Genomic DNA, 25,378 nt, shown 5'->3' with positions numbered 1-25,378 from the left:
AACCAGTTGATAATATGAATTGAAAATAAGAAAAAAGATCTCTAGAACAATGGCTTCCAAGCAAACTAAAATGTTAACCATGTGTAAGATATAATACATTTTAGTAATCATATAAAAAACAAGAAAATATTTTAAGCATATGTCTTCTTGAATCAAATATATATTATTTGATATGTGGTCAGTTAAAGTTATTCATGAGATTCACATGATTTTTCATACTATATATTGAACTGTAAAGCATATTTTTCCCTTGTATCACATTTAGATTGACCAAATGCAAGACCTCATTGTGTTTACTACTGCAAACCTATGTTTGAGTTGTTATCTTTGGCAATCACCATATTTAACATAACAACTTCGGATAATTCCAGTATATTATTTGTGCTATAAAAAAAGACAGAGTCAGGGAAAACTGGTTCTACATTTTGCTAATTGTGACCCCAATAATAGTTGTTTAATAAATTCAAAAATGGTTGCTTAATAAATTTAAGCTTTTATAAGTCTACCTGACTGTCTAGATAATACTTCACTATGAGGATGAAAACAATGCATTACTATCAGCAAGTTATTATCACATCCAGCATATAATAAAAATCAGCAAGTTTATTTCTGATTTATTTTTCATCTTTCCCTCCTTGTAAGTGGTCCCACTTATTTTGCATTTTATATTTGCATTCTTTGATTATATTTATCACTGCAATAATCTCAACTACATGTGATTTAAGTGACGGTATCGATTATAAATGTTTTAAAGACTGAACTGTTATGAAGTTCCTTATCTGTGTCTGTGTGAGTTGGTTAGATTTCTTTTACTATCGGAATCCAATTTGTCGCAGAGACCAGATTTTCAGAAATAGTATCATATCAAGTCCAGAGAGTAAATGAAGCCTGAAGTTCTCACTTTTTGTAGTCTACAAAACCCATGTTTTTTATTAGCTTACTGAGAGGCTATAAAATTACAACTACAGAGATTGATATTCTATATGTGAGAAGAATTTACTGGAGAAGAAATTTTTTATTTCCCTAATAGTAATGGAGAAGACCACTTCCCAGAAGAAATATTTAGAAAAGCTTTACCAGCTTGTCGTGTGTGTGTGTGTGTGTGTGTGTGTGTGTGTGTGTGTTTGACTAGTAACTATCTCTTACAAGCAAATTTGGTGGAAAGAATATTTTCACTACTAAAAGGAATTACATTTTCAGGTTAATTTACAGACTTTAAGAGCTTGAAAGGTACCCTTAAAATAGAAGGCACCTCCCAAGTAAGTGATTCTTAGAGAAATTAAGAAATATTTAGTTAGTGGCAGAGTCTAGACAAGTCAGGCTTTCTATTCCCAGGACTGAGTTACTGGATCTGCACTTTTATTTCCCACTTGATACGACCCCTAGATGAGGCCAGAGTGGTGGCACAGTGGTAGGACGTTTGCCTTGCAAGTAGCTGACCTAGGACAGACCAGGGTTCCATTCCCCAGCATCCCATCTGGTCCCCCAAGCCAGGAGCAATTTCTGAGCACAGAGCCAGGAGTAACCCCTGAGCATCACCAGGTGTGGCAACCTTCCCCACAAAACCCCAGTAAGACCCCTAGATTGGAGTTCCTGAGCAAGTATCATTTGAAAATTTAAGTCATGGAAGATTTGCTTTTCTTTAACACAAGTACTGAGTAATTTAAGATGTTATAAGATCATCTTACTATTAAGGTCAAATCTGAGATTTTAGAATATATAGCTCTTCATGCTGTAATAATAAAGTTATGATGGTAGCACTACCCCACAAAAGCACATAACTGTACTCTGATGTCTGAGAACTTTTTAGCAATAGTGTATCTAAGACAGAACTTGAAATGTAAGACTAGGAATAAAACTCATGGCCTCCTACATGAAAAGATGAAATTTTATCCCTGACCCATATTCCAGACTTTCCTTATGATGATTTTAGGTTTTATGGCAAGATCATCTAATATCATGGTTTCTTTGTTGCTAACATGGAAAGATCTCATCTCATATGTGAGACAGCCTGAGACAATCATACTGCCAAAGCCAAAAAGCCATTTATATCATATATTCTAGATGCTCATTTCATTTATAATTTGTAAATGTTCTGAGTTAAGTCTTTGGTAAAAAGTTGAATACTGAAATTAGTATACATTACTTCTTTCTAGGCAAGATTTTTTTCATTGTCCTTGACTTTGAAAAATTTCATGTTGGTTTTGCAGATGATATATTCATTAGTATGTATTGTTGGGGAAGAGTAATTTAAGATATTTGAATTGGGCAAATCTTGATTCTGACACAGAGACTTGTTTGTTTGTTTGTTGTGGGGCTACACCCTGCAGTGCTCAGGAAGTATTTCTGGCTCTGTCCTCAGGTTCTCAGAGACCATTTTGAGATGCCTGGGATTGAACCCGGTTGGTCACATGCAAGGCAATTTCCCTACTGTAGTATTGCTCCAGACCCTAGACAATCTTTTTATTGCCTCCCCCACATTCCTTTTCCAAGCTTTCTTTCCAACTTACATTTTATATTCAGAAGAAACCTTCCACTGGTCATTGGCATGACTGGTCATCTCTTTAGATGTCCCTTATTTTTTAACCTAGTGAAGATGATTGGTTGCCACTTTTAACACATTAATCATTTATCCATAAAAAGATGAAATTTTATTCCTATCACAGTAAATATTTAGAATCCAGATCACATTTTAACACTTGACTTTCAGGAGACTCATTAATTTCCTTGGAATGAGTCTCTAATTAAAATAATGAAAAACTCCACTTCATAGACACTAACGTTACCAAACTTTGCCTAAAGATTGTATTTCTTGAAGTCAGAAGTAAACATTTTAGAACTTTGGGAACAAAGGCAGAGAGGCCCTAAAGAGGTGACAATGAGCCGGTGAGTGTGCCCTTGAGACAGACAGAAAAAATAACCATAGACAACTCTTTCCTTATTTTTCCAGGTGAGTTTAAGCTTTGGATGCCTGGGTAATGAATACTCACTTTCAGGTTGCTTGGGTTCAGGGAACTTTGGGTGAGGTCCTTGAGAGATGAGAATTGTTTCGCTCTCTTAATAGGTGCTGGCTATTTCATGCACTTTAGCACCGACTCAGGGAATAAAGAAGAGGCAGCACTGTTGGAGTCTCGGATTCTTTACCCCAAGAGGAAACAGCAGTGTCTACAGTTTTTCTATAAAATGACAGGAAGTCCTTCAGATCGTCTGGTCATCTGGGTGCGGAGGGATGATGGCACAGGCAATGTTCGCAAGCTATTCAAGGTGGAGACCATTCGAGGTAATTAAAGGCTTTAAATCTGGAATCCAGGCTTTCCTCTTTCAACTTAACTTTCAACCTAATTCTTCTCTGTTCTTGCCTCCTATTTCTTTCTTTCTTTCTTTCTTTTCTTTCTTTCTTTCTTTCTTTCTTTCTTTCTTTCTTTCTTTCTTTCTTTCTTTCTTTCTTTCTTTCTTTCTTTCTTTCTTTCTTTCTTTCTTTCCTTTCTTTCTTTCTTTCTTTCTTTCTTTCTTTCTTCCTTCCTTCCTTCCTTCCATCCTTCCTTCCTTTCTTCTTTTTTCTTTCTTTCCTTCTCTTTCCTTTCTTTCCTTCTCTTTCCTTTCTTTCTTTCTTTCTTTCTTTCTTTCTTTCTTCCTTCCTTCCTTCCTTCTTTTTCTTTCTTTCTTTCTTTCTTTCTTTCTTTCTTTCTTTCTTTCTTTCTTTCTTTCTTTCTTTCTTTCTTTCTTTCTTTCTTCTTTCTTTCTTTCTTTCTTTCTTTCTTTCTTTCTTTCTCTCTCTCTCTCTCTCTCTCTCTCTCTTTCTTTCTTTCTTTCTTTCTTTCTTTCTTTCTTTCTTTCTCTTTCTCTCTCTCTTTCTCTCTCTCTCCCTTCCTTCCTTTCTTCCTTCTCCCTTCCTTCCTCCTCCTCCTCCTTCTCCTTCTCCTTCTCCTCCTCCTCCTCCTCCTTCTTTTTCTTTTTCTTCTTCTTCTTCTTCTTCTTCTTCTTCTTCTTCTTCTTCTTCTTCTTCTTCTTCTTCTTCTTCTTCTTCTTCTTCATTTTTTTTTGTTTTGGGTCACACCCGACAGCACTCAAGGGTTACTACTGGCTCAACACTCAGAAAACGCTCCTGGCAGGTTCCAGGGGATCATACGGGATGCCGGGATTCGAACCACCGTCCTCTGCATGCAAGGCAAATGCACGACCTCCATGCCATCTCTCGGGCTCCTTTCTTTCTTTTTTTAGATCTTTATTTAAACACCGTGATTAGAAACATGACTGTAGTTGGGTTTTATTTATTTATTTATTTATTTATTTGGTTTTTCGGGCCACACCCATTTGATGCTCAGGAGTTACTCCTGGCTAAGCGCTCAGAAATTGCCACTGCTTGGGGGGACCATATGGGACGCTGGGGGATCGAACCACGGTCCTTCCTTGGCTAGTGCTTGCAAGGCAGACACCTTACCTCTAGCGCCACCTCACCGGCCCCTGTAGTTGGGTTTTAACCACTTGATATATGATTACTTGTTTGCTTGATTGCTTGTTTGCTTGTTTTTGAGCCACACCCAGCAGTGTTCAAGGGTTACTCCTGGCTTTGCACTCAGAAATCACTCCTATTCTAGTAACTATTGCTTTGTAATACAATTTAAAGTTGGGATAGACATGGAAATGTATAAGAAGCATTCTTGTATAGTTCTAGAAGGAGCTATTACTCTGGAAGAGTTGATGCTTTGCTCAAAGTTCTACTAAGAATTGGGATCTTGCCTGTTACAATTGAGCAGAGTACGAGCACAAAATAACAGTACATATTTTCTTTTGATAAATAACTTTACTCAAGCCTTTAACAATTTTGAAGATAAAATCTATATGCTCAAAATAAATTTGTAATTTCAGTTACCACTACTTTATAACTGCCACAATAAATGTATTGAATATATATTTAATACCACATGTGGAGGAATATCAGAAGTTTGTGATCACACTGTTCTTGTTTAATAAAAATTTAACTCTTCTAGAACCATGACCTCATTACTATGGGAAGGCAGGCCAAAATGTAAAAAATGTTTTTACAACTGTTATTTATATAAGTCTCTTGGTATTTAAATATAAAAAATATTTCAACAGGCAAGATATACTCAAGAGAGTTAAAAAGTTCCAAGAAGAGTGAGTGAGAAATGGCTGCAGGTGGGGGTTTCCAGGCAGAGTGATGATTGCTCTACCTGCAGAATCTCCACCGGGCTGTGCTTCTTCTGAGGAACTGAGCACCGGAAGGGAGCCCTGTCCTACCCTTCTCTGTCTTTCCTGAACTCTGGAAGCTCTCCCCAGAGCCTTGGGAAGCGAACCCCAAAGAAACTACATTCGGAAGCTACCCAGCGAGCCAGTGAGTGAGTGAGAAATGGCTGCAGGTGGGGGTTTCCAGGCAGAGTGCTGACTGCTCTACCTGCAGAATCTCCACCGGGCTGTGCTTCTTCTGAGGAACTGAGCACCGGAAGGGAGCCCTGTCCTACCCTTCTCTGTCTTTCCTGAACTCTGGAAGCTCTCCTCAGAGCCCTGGGAAGCTAACCCCAAAGAAACTACATTCGGAAGCTACCCAGCGAGCCAGTGAGTGAGTGAGAAATGGCTGCATGTGGGGGTTTCCAGGCAGAGTGCTGATTGCTCTACCTGCAGACTCTACACTGGGCTGTGCTTCTTCTGAGGAAACTGAGCACCGGAAGGGAGCCCTGTCCTACTCTTCTCTGTCTTTCCTGAACTCTGGAAGCTCTCCTCAGAGCCCTGGGAAGCTAACTCCAAAGAAACTACATTCGGGAGCTACCCAGCGAGCCAGTGAGTGAGTGAGAAATGGCTGCGGGTGGGGGTTTCCAGGCAGAGTGCTGATTGCTCTACCTGCAGAGTCTCCACCGGGCTGTGCTTCTTCTGAGGAACTGAGCACCAGAAGGGAGCCCTGTCCTACCCTTCTCTGTCTTTCCTGAACTCTGGAAGCTCTCCTCAGAGCCCTGGGAAGCGAACCCCAAAGAAACTACATTTGGAAGCTACCCAGCGAATCAGAAACTGAGCACCTGAAGGGAGCCCTGTCCTACTCTTCTCTGTCTTTCCTGAACTCTGGAAGCTCTCCTCAGAGCCCTGGGAAGTGAACCCCAAAGAAACTACATTCGGGAGCTACCCAGCGAGCCAGTGAGTGAGTAAGAAATGGCTGGATGTGGGGGTCTCCAGGCAGAGTGCTGATTGCTCTACCTGCAGAGTCTCCACCTGGTTGTGCTTCTTCTGAGGAAACTGAGCACCGGAAGGGAGCCCTGTCCTACCCTTCTCTGTCTTTCCTGAACTCTGGAAGCTCTCCTCAGAGCCCTGGGAAGCGAACCCCAAAGAAACTACATTCGGAAGCTACCCAGCGAGCCAGTGACTCTCCTCAGAGTCCTGGGAAGTGAACCCCAAAAATACAGCATTCTGAAGCTGCCCAGCGAGCGAGTGAAAACTACGCCTGACCAGTGGGACCCGACTGTGAAAAACTGTGAGTGCTGCCTGTGTGTGTCTCTCTGCTATCCTGTTGCGTAAACCTCCTGAGAGTGGGCTGAAAAGAGGCTCCAGAAGGCACTTAGCTCCACTTCGCTACACAGCCGTGCGCTCTTTCTAAAAAAAGAACACCATCACAAGAAGAAAAAAACCACACTAAGAACTGTACTGGATCACAGAAGCAAGAATTTCTCTCCAGACTGTCTTCTCTGCTGCGTGCTTGGGCCTAAGATTTGATCCTGTATGAGGCTTCATCCACGGAGGACTCCCCTACCTTGGAGGCAAGTCGGCCCATCCAGAAAGGGCGGAGCCAGAGAAGTGTGTTGCCTGCATCATATAACCAATGAATACCACCACAACACGTAGAAAAACCCACAATACAAGTGTGACAATGGGGAAACAACGCAGACCAGCATCAGACATAGAGAATGAAGATGACAATTCTGATGACCAGTTAACGACCAACCAACTAATCAATCTCTCAGATAAGGACTTTAGAGTAGCAATATGGAATATACTCAAAGAACTCAAAGAAACCATGAATAGAATAGAACAGAACACTAATAAAAATCAAGAAAATATGAAGACAGAAATCACAAAACTCCAAATTGAAATAACATGTCAAATAACAGGCCTGAAAAAATCAGTAAACGAAGTGAATGACAAAATGGATAAGCTCTGGGACAGGGTATCAGAAGCTGAGAATAGACTTGGTGCTGTGGAAGATGAGATACATAACAATTCCATACAACAGGAGAGATTGGAAAAAAAACTTAAAATAAATGAACAGACAATGGAAAAATTAGTCAAAGAATGGGAACAGATGAAAATAGAGGTCTATGATAAGATCAACAGAAACAACTTAAGAATCATTGGAGTCCCAGAGACCCAAAAAGAAAATTTCCAGGAAGAATCAACGGTCAAGAACATCATTAAAGAGAAACTCCCAGAGCTAAAGAATATATGTGATCAAATCCTGCATGCTCGAAGAGTACCAACCAAAAGAGACCCAAGAAAAACCACCCCAAGATACATCCTAGTCACAATGACAAATCCCACAGATAGAGACAGAATTCTGAAAACAGCAAGATCAAAAGGGGAAATTACATTCAAGCAAGCATCCTTGAGATTTACAGCAGACTTTCACCAGAAACACTAAATGCCAGAAAGCAGTGGTGGGATATTGTGACAAGACTGAATGAAATGAATGCTTCACCTAGAATACTGTACCCAGCAAAACTCACTTTCCGGTTTGACGGAAGAATACATGGTTTCACAGACAAAAAACAGCTCAGAAACTTTACAGACTCAAAACCAGTCTTAAGAGAAAAACTGAAAGACCTAATCTAAGACAAGACTGACCAAAAGACACACCAAATTTCGATATAAAGATGGCATTAAATCCCAGGACAATTCTTTCTCTCAACGTCAATGGACTAAATGCACCAGTTAAGAGACACAGAGTGGCTAAATGGATCAAAAAACTCAATCCAACCTTCTGCTGCCTACAAGAAACGCACCTGAATAGTCAGAACAAACATAGACTCAAAATAAAAGGCTGGAGAAAAGTTATCCAAGCAAACAACACCCATAAAAAAGCTGGAGTGGCCATACTAATATCAGATAATGCAAACTTTATACTCAGGAAGGTTGTAAGGACAAAGATGGATATTTTATATTAATCAAGGGGTATGTAGAGCAGGAAGAAATAACTCTCCTAAACATATATGCACCAAATGAGGGGCCAGCAAAATATTTAAAACAACTGTTGACAAATCTAAAAAACAATATCAATAACAACACAATAATTGTGGGGGACCTCAACACTGCTTTGTCAACACTGGATAGGTCAACCAGACTGAAACCCAACAAGAATATACTAGACCTGAGGAGAGAAATGGAAGAAAGAGGCCTAGTGGATATATATAGGACACTCCATCCCCAGAAACCTGGATACACATTCTTCTCCAATGTACATGGGACATTCTCCAGGATAGACTACATGCTGGCACATAAAACATACCTCCATAATATCAAGAGGATAGAAATTTTGCAGACTACCTTCGCTGACCACAAGGCTCTGAAATTATTTGTGAACTCCAAAGGGACTCAGAAGAAAAACTTTAACACCTGGAAGTTAAACAGCCTCATACTCAATAACCAGTGGGTCCGAGATGAAATCAAGAAGGAAATCAAAAGGTTCCTGGAAACAAATGACAATAAAGACACAAACTATCAGAACTTATGGGACACAGCAAAAGCAGTACTGAGAGGAAAATTTATAGCTTTGCAAGCACACATCAGGAAGGAAGAAGGAGCTTACCTGAGTAGCTTAATGACACAGCTAATAGAACTAGAAAGTACTCAACAAAAGGACCCAAAAATAGGAAGACAGAAGGAAATAACAAAGCTGAGAGCAGAAATCAACGAAGTGGAAACCCAAAAAACAATCCGAAAGATCAACGAAAGCAGAAGTTGGTTCTTCGAAAAAATAAACAAGATTGATAGACCACTGGCAAACCTAACAAAGAAAGAGAGAGAGAGAAACTTGATAACTCGTATTAGGAATGAAAAAGGAGAGATCACTACTGATATGACAGAGATTCAAAGGGTAATCAGAAACTACTTTGAAAAACTCTATGCCACTAAAAATGAGAACCTGGAAGAAATGGATAAATTCTTGGACTCTTATAATCTTCCACGGTTGAAAGAAGAGGATGTAGCATATCTAAACACCCCCATCACCATTGATGAAATAAAAATGGTAATCAAAAGTCTGCCCAAAAACAAAAGCCCAGGCCCAGATGGATTCACTAATGAATTCTATCAAACTTTCCAAGAGGAACTACTACCAATCCTGGCAAGACTCTTTCATGAAATAGAACAAGTGGAAACACTCCCAAATAGCTTTTATGAAGCCAACATCACCTTGATACCTAAACCAGACAGAGATGCTACGAAAAAAGAAAATTACAGACCAATATCGCTGATGAATGCAGATGCAAAGATCCTCAACAAAATCCTGGCAAATAGGATTCAATACCTCATTAAGAAGATCATCCACTACGATCAAGTAGGTTTCATCCCAGGAATGCAAGGATGGTTTAACATCCGTAAATCTATCAACATAATACACAACATCAACAACAAGAAAAATAAAAACCACATGATTATATCAATAGATGCAGAGAAAGCATTTGACAAGGTCCAACACCCATTCTTGATCAAAACTCTCAGCAAGATGTGAATGGAAGGAACCTTTCTCAATATAGTTAAGGCCATCTACCACAAGCCAGTGGCAAATATTATCCTCAATGGAGAAAAACTAAAAGCCTTCCCTCTAAATTCTGGCACAAGACAAGGCTGTCCTCTCTCACCACTCCTATTCAACATAGCACTGGAAGTACTTGCTATAGTGATTAGGCAAGAAAAAGATATCAAGGGAATCCAGATAGGAAAGGAAGAAGTCAAGCTCTCACTGTTTGCAGATGACATGATGCTCTACTTAGAAAACCCTAAAGACTCTACCAAAAAGCTTCTAGAAACAATAGACTCATATAGCCAGGTGGCAGGCTACAAAATTAACACACAAAAATCAATGGCCTTTCTATACACCAATAGTAATAAGGAAGAAATAGACATTAAGAAAACAACCCCATTCACAATAGTGCCACACAAACTCAAATATCTTGGAATCAACTTGACTAAAAATGTGAAAGACCTATACAAAGAAAACTATAAAACTCTGCTCCAAGAAATAAGAGAGGACACGCGGAAATGGAAACACATACCCTGCTCATGGATTGGCAGGATTAACATCATCAAAATGGCAATACTCCCCAAGGCGTTATACAGATTCAACGCTATCCCTCTAAAGATACCTATGACATTCTTCAAAGAGGTAGATCAGGCACTTTTGAAATTTGTTTGGAACAATAAACACCCTAGAATAGCTAAAGCAATCATTGGGAAAAAGAATATGGGAGGAATTACTTTCCCCAACTTTAAACTTTACTACAAAGCAATAGTTATCAAAACAGCATGGTATTGGAATAAGGACAGACCCTCAGATCAGTGGAATAGGCTTGAATACTCAGAAAATGTTCCCCAGACATACAATCACCTAATTTTTGATAAAGGAGCAGGAAATCCTAAATGGAGCAAGGAAAGCCTCTTCAACAAGTGGTGTTGGCACAACTGGCTAGCCACTTGCAAAAAATTGAACTTAGACCCCCAGCTAACATCATGTACGAAGGTAAAATCCAAATGGATTAAAGACCTCGATATCCGACCCCAAACCATAAGATATATAGAACAACACATAGGCAAAACTCTCCAGGACATTGAGACTTCAGGCATCTTCAAGGAGGAAACTGCACTCTCCAAGCAAGTGAAAGCAGAGATTAACAGATGGGAATATATTAAGTTGAGAAGCTTGTGCACCTCAAAGGAAATAGTGCCCAGGATTCAAGAGCCACCCACTGAGTGGGAGAATTTATTCACCCAATACCCATCAGACAAAGGGCTAATCTCCAAAATATACAAGGCACTGACAGAAATTTACAAGAAAAAAACATCTAATCCCATCAAAAAATGGGGAGAAGAAATGAACAGACACTTTGACAAAGAAGAAATACAAATGGCCAAAAGACACATGAAGAAATGCTCCACATCACTAATCATCAGAGAGATGCAAATCAAAACAACAATGAGATACCACCTCACACCACAGAGAATGGCACACATCACAAAGAATGAGAACAAACAGTGCTGGCGGGGATGTGGAGAGAAAGGAACCCTTATCCACTGCTGGTGGGAATGCCGTCTAGTTCAACCTTTATGGAAAGCAATATGGAGATTCCTCCAAAAACTGGAAATCGAGCTCCCATGCGATCCAGCTATACCACTCCTAGGAATATACCCTAAGAACACAAAAATACAATACAAAAATCCCTTCCTTACACCTATATTCATTGCAGCACTATTTACCATAGCAAGACTCTGGAAACAACCAAGATGCCCTTCAACAGATGAATGGCTAAAGAAACTGTGGTACATATACACAATGGAATATTATGCAGCTGTCAGGAGGGATGAAGTCATGAAATTTTCCTATACATGGATGTACACAGAATCTATTATGCTGAGTGAAATAAGTCAGAGAGAGAGAGAAAAACGCAGAATGGTCTCACTCATCTATGGGTTTTAAGAAAAATGAAAGACATTCTTGTAATAATAAATTTCAGACACAAAAGAGAAAAGAGCTGGAAGTTCCAGCTCACCTCAGGAAGCTCACCACAAAGAGTGATGAGTTTAGTTAGAGAAATAACTACATTTTGAACTGTCCTAATATTGAGAATGTATGAGGGAAATGTAGAGCCTGTTTAGGGTACAGGCGGGGGTTGGGTGGGGAGGAGGGAGATTTGGGTCTTGGGTGATGGGAATGTTGCACTGGTGATGGGTGGTGTTCCTTTTATGACTGAAACCCAAACACAATCATGTATGTAATCAAGGTGTTTAAATAAAAAAAAAAAAAGAAAAAAATGGCAAAAAAAAAAAAGTTCCAAGAAGAAATATAGATTAAAAGTAAATGTGGGCTAGATTGGTGGCAAAGTGGTAGGGCATTTGCCTTGCAAGCAGCTGACCTAGGATGGACTGGACCATGGTTTGATCCCCTGGTGTCCCATATGGTCTTCCAAGCCAGGAGCAATTTCTGAGTGCATAGCCAGGAGTAATCCCTGAGCATCACAGGGTGTGGCCCAAAAACCAAAAAAAAAAAAAAAAAAAAAGTAAATCTATACGATCGATGTGCATAGTCAGGTTTACATGCATAAGAAAACATATACTTGAAATTTAATATTGTAAATAAATGATGAATCAATAAAATTATTTTAAAAATAAATGCAAGGAACTGTTTTAAATAGTGCCCAAATCATTTCTACCCAGATCACACTAAGTTCCTAGGTAATGTCACAGATAACCAATTTTAGGGATTCACTTTTTTTTGTTTTGTTTTGTTTTTGGATCATACCTGGCAGCATTCAGGAGTTATTTCCAGCTCTCTGCTCAGAAATCACTCCTGGCAGGCTTGGGGGACCATATTCGATGCTGGGATTTGAACCACTGTCCTTCTGCATGCAAGGCAAACACCCTACCTCCATGCTAGCTCTCCGACTCTGGGATTCACTTTTTGGACTAAAATTTATAGAGTATCTTTATTAAATTAAAAAGTCAAAGTTAGATACCCTTTAGGAGTTGAGAAATTATAACTCTCAGAGACTATAAATATCGAATGAGAAAAAATTAGAATCTCAATAATATATCTTTGATCTTTTATATAACTTTCATATAACACTACCAGTGTTATCTAGCAGTTTATTTGAGAATAAATTCAAACAAGTAGCCTCCCCAGTTTATTTTATCTTTTTTTATGACTCTGTTTAGAGTCACATGGAATCATCCTATAAAAGGATTCTTATTTATTCTTATATTTTTAAGATTCCTTTTCATTTTTGGTTACATATGATGGTGCTAATGACCTGCTCCTAGCTCTGTGCACTCCTGGTGGTATACAGGGGGACCATTTGGGGTACTGGAGATCTAATCTGGGTTAATCTTTTGCATGGCAAATTACTTACCCACTGTAACTTCTCTATCCCTAAAAGATTTCTTTTTTAAATTTTTATTATTTTTTTTGTTTGTTTTTTTGTTTTTTGGGCCACACCCGTTTGATGCTCAGGGGTTACTCCTGGCTAAGCGCTCAGAAGTTGCCCCTGGCTTGGGGGGGGCCATAAGGGACGCTGGGGGATTGAACCACGGTCCTTCCTTGGCTAGCGCTTTCAAGGCAGACACCTTACCTTTAACGCCACCTCTCCGGCTCCTGAAAGATTTCTTTTAACTTAAACAACAAATATTCGAAGAATGTTATTTAGATACTACTAAAAATATTTTTAAAGCAATTTATTTTTATACCGACTAATAATTAAATAGTCTTTTTCAAAAAACTATTATCAATTATTACTAGAAATGTAACTTTGGAAACTTTTTAAAAATTAGTTTGTATCTACTTAATTCATAGGGCCACTGTGAAGATTATGTGTAAAGCTCTTAGTACATTAACAGACATACAGTAATCTATAAATGTTGGCCACACTTGTCATCAACCTTCTTCTTTATCCTTAGGTGATGGAGTACAAGACTGGAAAATTGCCCATGTGACTCTCAGAGAGGAAAAGAAGTTTCGTTACCTGTTTCAGGGAACAAGAGGTGACCCCCAGAATTCGAATGGAGGGATTTACCTAGATGACATCACTCTGACTGAAACTCCATGCCCCACTGGGGTTTGGACAGTACGAAATTTCTCCCAGCTTATTCAGAACACAACCAAAGGAGACAACATGTACAGTCCTCAGTTCTACAATTCAGAGGGATACTGCTTTGGCTTGAGTTTATACCCTAATGGCAAAAATACTTCCAGCAATTCCTATACAGCACTTGATTTTCACCTGTGCAGTGGGGAGAATGATGCTATCCTAGAGTGGCCTGTGATAAATAGACAGGCAATAATGACTATACTGGACCAGGAACCTGATGCCAGGAATAGAATGTCTGCAAGTATGGTGTTCACTACCTCCGAGACCCATACATCTGCAAGTAAGTGGTTTGAATGTTCTCTTCACCTGGAAGAAACAAGAGATGGGATTCTTATCTATGTAAGAGAAATGATCCTTCCTCTCACATCTCCCACATAGGAAAATCCACACCATGGTCACATTGGAATATAAGTTAAATATGTCCATATGCTTCTATATTTTTCCTAGTTTTTAAATTTACACTTCAAGATTCTACTGAAACCTAACTCCAAGTTCTTAGACCAATAGTAGCCCATCTTATACTGCCTATTGATCTCAGTCTAATTGAGAAGATAGAGACTGTTGACCATTATCACATACCCAGACTTCTAGCCTTTGTGAAGTAGTACACTGATTCTTAAAATACCATGTACAGGGAGGAAACTTTCATTATAAAGAAATGGATCTTTTTTAATAAAAAGAGCCTTAAGGCTTCAAAGAAAGACACTCTAGCTATACCTCTCTCTTCATGGAGAAAGTCACTTAATAGTGGACAGTTGACTATTCAGAATTGCAGTTATCATCTATTTCCCCCTTAAAATTCAGTTTTAATTTACTTAGAAAATGTAAATTGTTTAATTTTTCAATGTATTTTTCTGATTAGCCATTTAATATTTTCATTAAAGAAAAGTTAGAAAGTGAAGAAGTTATATGATTTATGTTACATGTACCTTTTTTTTTTTCAGCAATAAATGACTCTGTCATCTGGGACCGGCCATCCCGTGTGGGAACTTTTGATGGCAGCTGTAATTGTTTTAGAAGCATTGGTAGGGGCTGGTCTAATTTTATCTCCCATGAAATGCTGAAAAGAAGGAGTTTCCTTAAAAATGATGACCTCATAATATTTGTGGATTTTGAAGGTAATTTTCCTTGCATTTGTAAATAAATAATCCTAAACTCTGGATAGTTTACTGATTTGATATTGATTTAAAAAAATTCTTATAGAATGGGGATCCTTTCTGAGGTCTTAGTTAGAAAAGAGATGTATGAGTCAGAGCAAAAGTATAGCAGGTAGGATGCTTGCCTTGCACACACCCAGGTTCAATTCCTGCCACTCCATGTTGTTCCCCCTGAGCCATGTCAAGAGTGATCCCTGAGCAAAGAGTCTTGTACTACCCCATAAAATCCCAAACAAATAAAAAATATAAAAAGAGATATGCTCTTAAAATATGCATATTTCATTTCGGCACTCAAAGATATATCTTTTACTGTCCTTAAGAGAGACTAAAACTTCAGTGTCACTTAAAAAATAATAATAAAAATATATACCATTACAGTTCATTGACTTAAATTTCATTCTTACCATTGTATCCTAACTTTTCTACCCTTTTTATCAAGCTAAGAAAATAAAAATTGTTATTGGCTCCTTGAAGAAGCATTAATTTTATGAGAATTAACTAAACTTGAACCTACTCTCCCATGCCCCTACATATGATGTGACTGAGAGATAAAAACAGCCCAGGGAACTTTCATTTGGAGAAGTTAATTATATCTAGGTATTGATTAAGGATCTTCCTTACCACTCTTTGTCTATCTTCCTCAAGATATCACCCACCTTAACCAGACTGAAGTTCCCGTTAAAAACACAAGACTGACCCCTCCAGACCTGGTTTTCCAAGAGCAGGAGAAGCAGGACTTCTCAGAAGATGATTCGGAGAAGGCTGTGTGGGAGAGATTCTCCTTAGACAGCCAAAGCCAAGAGCAACCCAGCAGACAGAAGCGGTCCGTGGAGAACACAGGCCCCATGGAGGACCACAACTGGCCACAATACTTCAGAGATCCCTGCGACCCCAACCCTTGTCAAAATGAAGGCATCTGTGTAAATGTGAAGGGGATGGCAAGTTGCAGGTAAGCATCAGGGCCAGCGGGTGCCAAGAGATATGAGCAGTGTTTGTTTATCCCTAATAAAAGACTGTTGTCAGGGCAGGACTAAACCTACATCAGATATTAGTTGGCATTGTCTCATAGTGAAATGCTTTCTAGTATATTTTCTTTTTTTTTTTTTTGGTTTTTGGGCCACACCCTGTGACGCTCAGGGGTTACTCCTGGCTATGCGCTCAGAAGTTGCTCCTGGCTTCTTGGGGGGACCATATGGGATGCCGGGGGATCGAACTGCGGTCCGTCCTAGGCTAGCACAGGCAAGGCAGGCACCTTACCTCCAGCGCCACCACCCGGCCCCTCTAGTATATTTTCATGGATAAGAATTTCTAGGGATTTTGCTGAGCTGCAGTATTTTACATGCTCTTTGGAGCATATATAGCAATACCTCCTCTAAACAAAATGACAGTGAGATCAAATTCCTAATAAAAGACTGTTGTCAGGGCAGGGCTAAGCCTACATCAGATACTGTCTATTAATTGTTATCTTCTCATAGTGCAATGCTTTCTAGTATACTTTCGTTGATAAGAATTTCTGGGAATTTTGATGAGCTGCAATATTTTACATGCTCTTTGCAGCAGTATATAGTTACACCTCCACTAAACAAAATAACAGTGAGATCAAATTCACAACCAACTACATTCTATTTTTTACAAAATGGGATGAAATTATCTTTTTCTCAACTATAAAAATAGTGACACTGAATGAAATTATGTTATTTAAAGATATGCTGTTGGTGTCTGATCTAAGTTTTTTCACAGATGGCCCTATTACACAGGGTGATTCAAATTCCCATTCTGAGCTAAAGGAAGGTAGAGATTAAGAGGTTCAGTCAATTGTATAAATTTTCCAGAAAGGGGCCAGGTAAATAGCTAAAAGGGCTAATAGATAGTCTGGGTTTTATCCCTGTATTGTCTGATTCCAAGCACCACCAGGAAGGTTTGCAACTGCCTATTGTCCCTCAACCAAGAACAATTAAGTGTGTTCAAAAACTAATAAGTGAATAAATAAGATGTCAAACATTGGATCTAGGATTTACATCCAAACCTGCCTGTCCTGTTGTATATATTTTAACATTTTTTATAATGTTTGTTACTTGCATAAAGTATTTCATAAAGAGATGTATCTGATGGGGCCAGATTCATGTATACTCAATAGGGTATTTGCTTTACATCTAGCAGATTTGAGTTCAATCCCCAGCATCTCATATGGTTCTGGATCAGCATTGTTAGATAATATTGTACCAAAACACACAAAAACATAGGTAATGAAAAAAACATCATTTTATTTGACAAAAAAAGACAAGTTCTACTGTAGTGGTTTCAAAATATGTCTTTTTTTTAAAATTCCATTTCAATATCTACTTTGTTTCTCTTTATTTTTAGTTTATATTTTGAAATATTTTTAGATTTATAAAGGCATTGAAAAATACTGATAGTTCTCCATGTTTACATTTCACCAAAGTATATTTAGCTAGGAAAGCCACAAAATGAGTATTAATAACTTAAATAATATTTCAACTTTTTATCCAAGTAATTTGGCTTAAAACATTATATAGGCATTAGGTATATAATATGATAGTTCAACATACATTATGGTTTCTACCATGCATTCACCATATGTAATAAATCCTTTTATAAAAATTATGATTCCTCTCTCTAGAGTAAATATACAGTCTGGGAGAAAGAATATAATGTATCCTGCCTATCAAATCCAAACCACTAATTTGGATCACTACCATAATCTTCTCTTTTATTTTTAAAAATTTATGTCCCAAGTGGCCCTCCTCCCCACCCCACACCAGCCTGTATTCTAGACAGGCTTTCTACTTCCCTCATTCAGTCACATCTTGTTATGATGGTTCTCAGTGTAATTATTTCTGTGACTGCACCCATCACTCTCTGTGGTGAGCTTCATGTCATGAGCTGGACCTTCCAGTCCTCCTCTATTTTGTCTCTGAGAATCATTACACAAATGTCTTTTGTTTTTCTCAAATGATCACAGTGATTTTAAAAATAAATTTTCTAGTTGAATCAGCATGATATACACAGTTTTAAATTTGTTCATGATTGAGTTTCAGTCACACAATGTCCTGTAACCATCCTTTCACCAGTATAAACTTCTTACCACCAATGTCCCCATTTTTCCCTCCAATTCTCCCCTCTGACAGTCTCTATGACAGATAATCTCTACCTCTTTCTGTTGCTCTTTCTTTATCTCTCCCTCTGTTTTTTATCATCCCTATCCCTATTTTTCTTTGCTTATTGTTATTATTCTATAAATGACACTTTCCATCCATTTATTCATAAAATTATATATTCATGTCATAAAGGCATAACTGATTTTGTACTCTATGGGTTTAGGTCAATAACTAAAGTCTTATGTTCATGGAGCTGACCCAGTTTGAAAATGGTGACTGGGTTTGTGGAGAATGCCCATTTTAGCTTCACAGAGTCTCCACACAGGGTCTGCTTTTTTGATAGTCCCTTTGATGCTAAATTTTAATTTGTGCCTGTGTTAGCATCATCTCTCTCTAGTTAGGACAACTCAGAGATTTCCAAATATGTGTCCACATCGACTCTGTCAAGTGATTTTACCCCTACAAAACTACATTTAAAGATTAAGGCCCTTTATATTAATACTAAATAATAGAATTAGTCTATATTTGGAGTGAACTGGTCCTCAAAAATTTGAACTGTTCACTGATTTTCCAGAAATTAGTGGCTAGAAAAAAGAGGCTTGAAAGCTAAAATTGTTCTTGAATGAATAAAAAGGGTTTTTGGATTTTTGATCCTCTCATTTTGGTTTGGGAGTCATAGAAATGTTCTCTGAAAACTCAATTCATTATTAATAGCATGGATAAACATTACCCTAATGTCTTGAGTTTATTAGTATTAGTTGAGTTTATGACAAATATCATTGAAGAAACGATTGTAACCAGTATGTGCCACTGTGTGCCAAATCCTGGGCTATAGTATCCTCACTATCTTAGAACAACTTTAGGGAAAACTGCAGAGAGCAATACCACTAATCTTACACAAACATTTGAATTGCTATGGTTGAGAAGTTTTTAAGCTCCAACCAAAGTACCAAATCATTGTGTTCATAGTCAGAGTCAGGCAACATAATATTTAAGTGACATAAGTCTTTTTCATTCACATATGGTAGACAAGAGGAATGGATCTGGCAGAGCATTCTCAGGATTAGATCTCACATGTGAAACATTTGGTATCATGTGAACTTGAGCAAATTATTTTACCTTTCTGTAAAATGAAGATGACAAGAATGACCTGATATTGGTTACCTCCACAAAGGGTTTTAACAGGGTTTGGTAAGTGATCTAATAAAACACTTCTGGTGAGGTCAGGATCATGGGGAAAATGGCCATTATTATTGCATTGGTAGATGTACTGTGACATCCTAGAAGCTCATGTAACTCCCACCATCCCTGTGTGTCCTGTTTTTTTTAGGTGTGTGTCTGGTCATGCCTTCTTCTACACGGGAGAGCGGTGCCAGGCCATGCAAGTGCATGGCAGTCTCCTGGGCCTGATGATTGGAGGCACTGCAGGGGCAATTTTCTTGACCATAACCATCGTCTCTATCCTCTCTCAAAGGTCAGAGTTGGTGGCCTCAGCAAAACCATAGAAAAGCTGCCTCTACTTAAATCTTCCCTTCTTACTGTCTGTGGTGAATTTTCTCAGCCTTATTATGAACTCACATGATTTAGGTCTCATGTATAGCCATTAGGGTTTTTCTCTATTTCCTTAACCCCTCTACCCCAAAATGTGTTTTGTTTCCATGCTTCATGCACTGCCTCTTTCATTTCACTGAAAATCACCTGTTTAATAATTTTTCTGTAGACTGTAAGCTCCATGTGAGCAGGTCCTCATTTCCCATGTTGGAAACAATAAAAATTCAGCAAAAATGAATAAATAAACCAATAATTGAATCAATAATTGAAATGTTGAAACACTCTAATTCTGTGACATCTAACAAATGTAAATAGAATGCATACATTATCTATGTTAGAATCAAATACTTACCTTTTTTTCAGAAACATTTGTACTTTTAGCTTTTGAAGATCTTATGTGTTTAAAGATCATTAATAAATTCAGCGGATATGTAGTCAGTATTTTGTATGCGCCCAGGATTGGGTGTAAATTTGTGTGTGTGGCAAAGAATTATTCACAAGCTCTTTTCAGTTTTTTTTTAAGTGTGACTATGTATTTCTTGAGTTATTCATGTGTTGACAAAATTCTTCTGTTAACAAAATGAAACTATCAGGTAGAAGATAATTTTTTAAAAAGATCAATGTCTTATTGTTCTTATTTATTTTTGCTTCTCTTCCTATTGTTAATATGACTGGAGGTGCACTTTTGGTTAGTACTCACTGGGGCTTTGTTTTAAATTTTGGTGCCTGCATACGTGCTCTGGAGATTCACTCTTGGTTGTGCTCCAACCAACGTTGAACACTTCGCAAGGTGCATAACTATGGTGCTCACACACATGTTTATTGTGGGCTGCACTCTTGACTGAGGTGCACACAACTTTTAGATATATTTACAGGGTAATAGGACTCATATTCTTTAGTTAGAATGCTTGATGAAGCACTTGAACTTTCACAGGGCCACTAGGGTTTCTTAATAGCAAAGTCACCAGGGCCACACTTGGCACATGTGAGTGACACCAGCAATAAAACTTAGTCTTACACTTCCAGGGAACTTTAGCTCCTGATGCCCCAGAAGAAAAATTTAAGAAGATACTTTGAGACATTCTTTCCACAGTTCCCAATGAGATAATATCTAGTCAACCAAGACTGGTTCCCAGATAGATCAAGTTCTGTAAGAATGGCAGAGCTCATTCTTAGTCAGCATCTGGGAAGATTTGGCTCTGCTTATTATTAAGAAAAAATAGTTCACAGAGTCTGAGTGGCATAGGCTATGTGCTCCCACATATCCTGGGAATCTTCTTCATGAAAATTTTGTGGAGTTAAAATGCACCTTAAACAAAGATGAGGGATTTAATGAAATCCTTCAGGAGTTAAGGCAATTGCCTCGTATGTGGCCAACCCTGGTTTTAATCCATGACACCACATGTGGGCAGATCCAGAAATTATCTCACTGGGTGTGGTCCTAGTACCATATTCCCTACTCCCCAAACTAACCAAGTATAACCCCACCCCTCATTATTCCTGTATGACCTTACCTACAAGAAAGACCTCCCATTTCTGGGAGGGGTCTTGGAGAGGTTACAAAAGGTTTGGCCTCAGGGGCAAGGGGGGATTTGTCTGGATGGAGAAGTGGCAGGAGGAGAGATGGCTGGAAAAAGCTAAGACACAGGGAAAGCTAAGGATAGCATGTGTAAATGGTTATGATAGGCCACACATGTTGGCCAGGGCAAATAAAGATGTTATTTCCTGAAGAAGCCTGCCTGTGAGTTTTCTACTCGCAGCTCTCCTGAACTTGGGGACCCGCCGGCTGGAGGGGATTGGAGACACGTGGTCCTGGGCTGGAGGATAAAGGCCTCTATCACCATCCACCTCCATCCAAGCCCATCCAAAGGGCCTTTTTATTATTTATTCTACACCAAGCATCCTTTCAAAGCAAATGTGTGAGAAGAGTTTATAGCAAGTGCAATCAAGATTTCTCAGTACTAACTTTCCAGCATAAGGGCCATTAGAATTCTCCAGAGAACTGACTTAAACAAACTAATGTCAGAAAACACACACACACACACACACACACACACACACACACACACACACACACACACACACACACAAATCCAGAATGTCTGAGGTGACTCTTGGTTATGTTCCCAGGTTATTTTGATGGTGGCTTAGAGGACAGAATGTGGGGTAAAGTCTAGTGCAGATTTGCTGTGTGGTGTGTAATATTAAAAAAGTCACTTAAGCTCCTGATCTTAATTTTTCAAATGATATTAATCCTCCCATGCCACTTTAACACTTGCTGGATTTCAAATCAATAATAAGACAGACCAGGTAAGAACACTTATCTAAATCATTTTACTGTGATTTTATTTTGAGATGTTAGCTTACCCTATTGTGTGTGTGTCTTAAAGGTACACTTTTGTTCTTACTTAAATCAGCACCTAAATCAGCACCTAAATCTTCATGTTCCATTAGTACCCCTGTTTCTGCCTCAAGCCCCTTTTCTTCTCTCCAGTCATCACAGCTCTGTAGTTTGGAGCTATTAGTTTTTTGCACTTGTTCAGTTTGTTCCCATGCTTTCAATACATTTTTTGAGTTAATGTGCAAAAATTTTGTTGCTAAATTTTCAGACTAGATAATTAGTTATCCAATTACTAGCCAAACTTTTATTTCCAAATACTCACTTGGAAATAAGCTTTAAATTTGCATCTTCATTCCCTTCACCCTGTTGTAAACATGAGAGAGAACTCACAGTCAGAAGGTCATTCCCTCATACCCTCTGGGTCTTACACCAGAAATGAGTTATAGGTGCTAACATTGCTTCTATTATTTGGCTTTTGATTTATTAAAAGGAAATGTAATTTGAAACCTACATGATTTGAATCTGGCCTTGTTCAGAGGAAAAGCCCTCTCCTAAACCAAGGACAGAATTTCTTTGAACCTATAGATTTTCTGTGAAGAAACAAGACTCCAGCTTTTAAGGAAAATTATGATGACTGGGTTAAAATAAGGATAAGAAGATAAGGATGAGGGGAAAACACGTGGGTGTTTTTCAGTAAGTTCTCAGCCCCAGCAACAGGCCTTACAACCCAGTTTATTTCTATTGCTGGCTGAAGGTCATTTCTTAAATTAAGATTCTCATTTTTTAGGGGACAGAGGGATAAAATAAGTGCACACCTTGCATGTGGCCCAATCTGATATGATCCCTGGCAGTGTATATGATTCTGCAAGCAGTGACCCATAGATACAGAGCCAGGAATAGCTCTTAAATACTACTGTGTCTCCAAACTCTCCCTACTCAACAATAAATAAATATGACTATTCAAAGATTAGATATTGTTACTTAACTTTTCTTTTAGTCTGATGCCCTTAATAAATCCAGGAGGGTTTTTCACATATTTTGTCCTTTTAAGGTTGGGGGTTCATTATAGAGGAGGCCTCTGTGATGAAAAGAGACAGGAACTAAGCAATTCCACCTCTTTATGTGAACAGAACATTATTTTTGTGTGTAGCTTCCTATGTCTTGCAAATTGGAAATAAATCAGAAACATTAAATTTTTATATCTAAAAGGAGAAAGCTGTTTTTTCCCTCACCTTATTTTATAATTCTCAAAGCTAAGTTTCAGTCATATAATGTCTAACACCTATGTAGTGCACATTTCCCACCACCAATTCCTTAGTTGCCTTCTCACTCTTCCCAACCTTCCCCACTGTCTCTCTCTCTGTTTCTCTGTCTCTCTCTGTCTCTGTCTCTCTCTCTCTCAAAAAGGGAAATCTTTAAATTTAAACATAAAACAGACATTTGAAAATGCGTAATGTTGTCCTCTCTCACTTTAGGTTGTGTCTTCTAGAACTGATTTGAGTCAATTCACATTAAAGAATGTTATTCAGAAATACCCAGTTCATCTGGAACTTTGGGTAACAGAAATGGTGGAAATATAGTTTTTTTTTCACTCTTCCACAATATAAAAATTAAAGTATATTCTTAATTCTACCCATCATCACATCCATTTTATCAGCTAATGGAATATTCTCCTAAGTGTGGTTTTCTGGACCAGAGTCGTAATTAAAGGTTCTGCTCCCAGGACTGGCAAAAAAGTCCAACAAGTCAGGCTTTTGCCTTGCACTTGATGAGATTCCATCTCCAGAACCCCAGATGGTCCTCCAAGTCTGCCAGTGGTTATCCCTGGGCACCAACAAGTATACCTCAAACCAAAAACTCCTCCCTGATGTGGAATTAATTGGATTCTATTACACTCAGTATATACCTTGTTACTCATTGATTGGAAATATCTTTGAATGTGGCACCTTGGACTGTGTTTAGACCACGTAATCCCACCTCCAGGTGTGGTCTGTTACTTCCTAATAAATAGAGTTTCAGGAAACCTTGCTTTTGCATTTCCGGACTTCCCATGGAGCTTGCTGCTTCTTAGGGGGCTGAAGGCTTATATATTGAAATTCCTGAATCCATTTCTCCGTGTGTGTGTGTGTGTGTGTGTGTGTGTGTGTGTGTGTGTGTGTTATTTCCTAGATTGACCTCTGATTCCAGACCTGTGTCTCTCCACTGTCCTGGTTTTAGAACCTGAGGTTTAATTCTAGGTGAGAAAATTTGTGAAAAATCAATGTGCCTCACAATGTGACATTAAGTTATTATTAGATTTGAAAAGCAACATGTTGCTAGTTGATCTTCTGTTATTTGTTTAGTTTCTGAATATTAGATGGCTTTGAATCCATGTCGATGTCTAAGTTGAGGTATTCCTATTGGGATTACAGTATGGAAAAAAATTTGGAGTTGTTGCACAGCCTCATAAAAGACCAAGCAGTCCAGTAATTCCAAGCTTTTAGACAATAATTTCTATCCCTGGTGCCACTCACATGGTAGTGCACACTCTGAAATCTGCCATCTGGGCTAACTGGTGGCTTAATAGAGTGTCTGATTTCAGAGCACTAACTTGGGCAATCAGAGGAAAGCTAAGTATGAAAGAGGAGGTAATTGATTTGAGCATAGTAAAGGCTGGCAAGTTCTTAGAAGAGCAAGATTTAGAAGAGGGCCAGTACAGGGAAATAATAAATAACAATTTCTTCTTTCTCTTAAAATGCTTTTAAATTTCAGAAAAATAGAAAAACTAATTTGAGTACAATATCAGCCATGAGTTTGATATATATGTCCTTTACTGTGTTGAGTTTTGTTTCTTATATTCCCATTTTTTTTAAATTATAAACTCATCTTGAATCTTGATATAATTGGGTCATTTTATCTCTTTCCCCAGCTCATTTTTGTTGTTGTTGTTGTCATTAGGATTACTTGGATTGCACATGTGCTTAGTTGTGATGATTATTTTACTTGGTTGTGTAGCTCTGTGGCTGTTGTGCCCTTTTAGACAGGAGGCTTTTTAAAGTTCTGGTTCTAGTGTTTACTAGGTATCACTTCGCTAACTAAGGGTACAATCATATGGGTGGAGCTCACATATCTTTAGTTGTCGAACTAAAGATGTTTAGTTGACCACACCTGGCTTAATTCTAGATCCCCAAACTCAGAACACTGGATCTGCTAAACTTTTGTGCCTTTGATGTTAGGGCAAAATTTATAAAAATAGATATTATAATAACTCAGATATTGATAGATGCCTGTTAAGCCCTTCTCCATTCCCACCTTGACCAGATATAGATGCCTGCTAAGCCTTTTTCTACCCCACCTTCTTGATTCCCCCTTGAT

At 38.4% G+C, this 25,378-nt stretch overlaps 2 protein-coding genes across 2 annotated transcripts in view; both read left to right on the top strand.

Moving 5' to 3' along the window:
* SLC22A3 (solute carrier family 22 member 3) overlaps nt 1-25,378 on the top strand; it is a 662,601-nt gene that overhangs the window by 422,985 nt on the left and 214,238 nt on the right. The window lies entirely within an intron of this gene.
* MEP1A (meprin A subunit alpha) overlaps nt 1-25,378 on the top strand; it is a 61,880-nt gene that overhangs the window by 33,180 nt on the left and 3,322 nt on the right. Inside the window, 5 exon segments of the mRNA XM_049764733.1 lie at nt 3,065-3,280; nt 13,666-14,136; nt 14,801-14,974; nt 15,659-15,962; nt 19,463-19,606. Coding sequence (XP_049620690.1) covers nt 3,065-3,280; nt 13,666-14,136; nt 14,801-14,974; nt 15,659-15,962; nt 19,463-19,606 — 1,309 coding nt within the window.

The sequence above is a fragment of the Suncus etruscus genome, chromosome 18, assembly GCF_024139225.1.
Source record: "Suncus etruscus isolate mSunEtr1 chromosome 18, mSunEtr1.pri.cur, whole genome shotgun sequence".
Taxonomy (NCBI): Eukaryota; Metazoa; Chordata; class Mammalia; order Eulipotyphla; family Soricidae; genus Suncus; species Suncus etruscus.
This window is presented reverse-complemented; position numbering and strand designations above follow the sequence as displayed.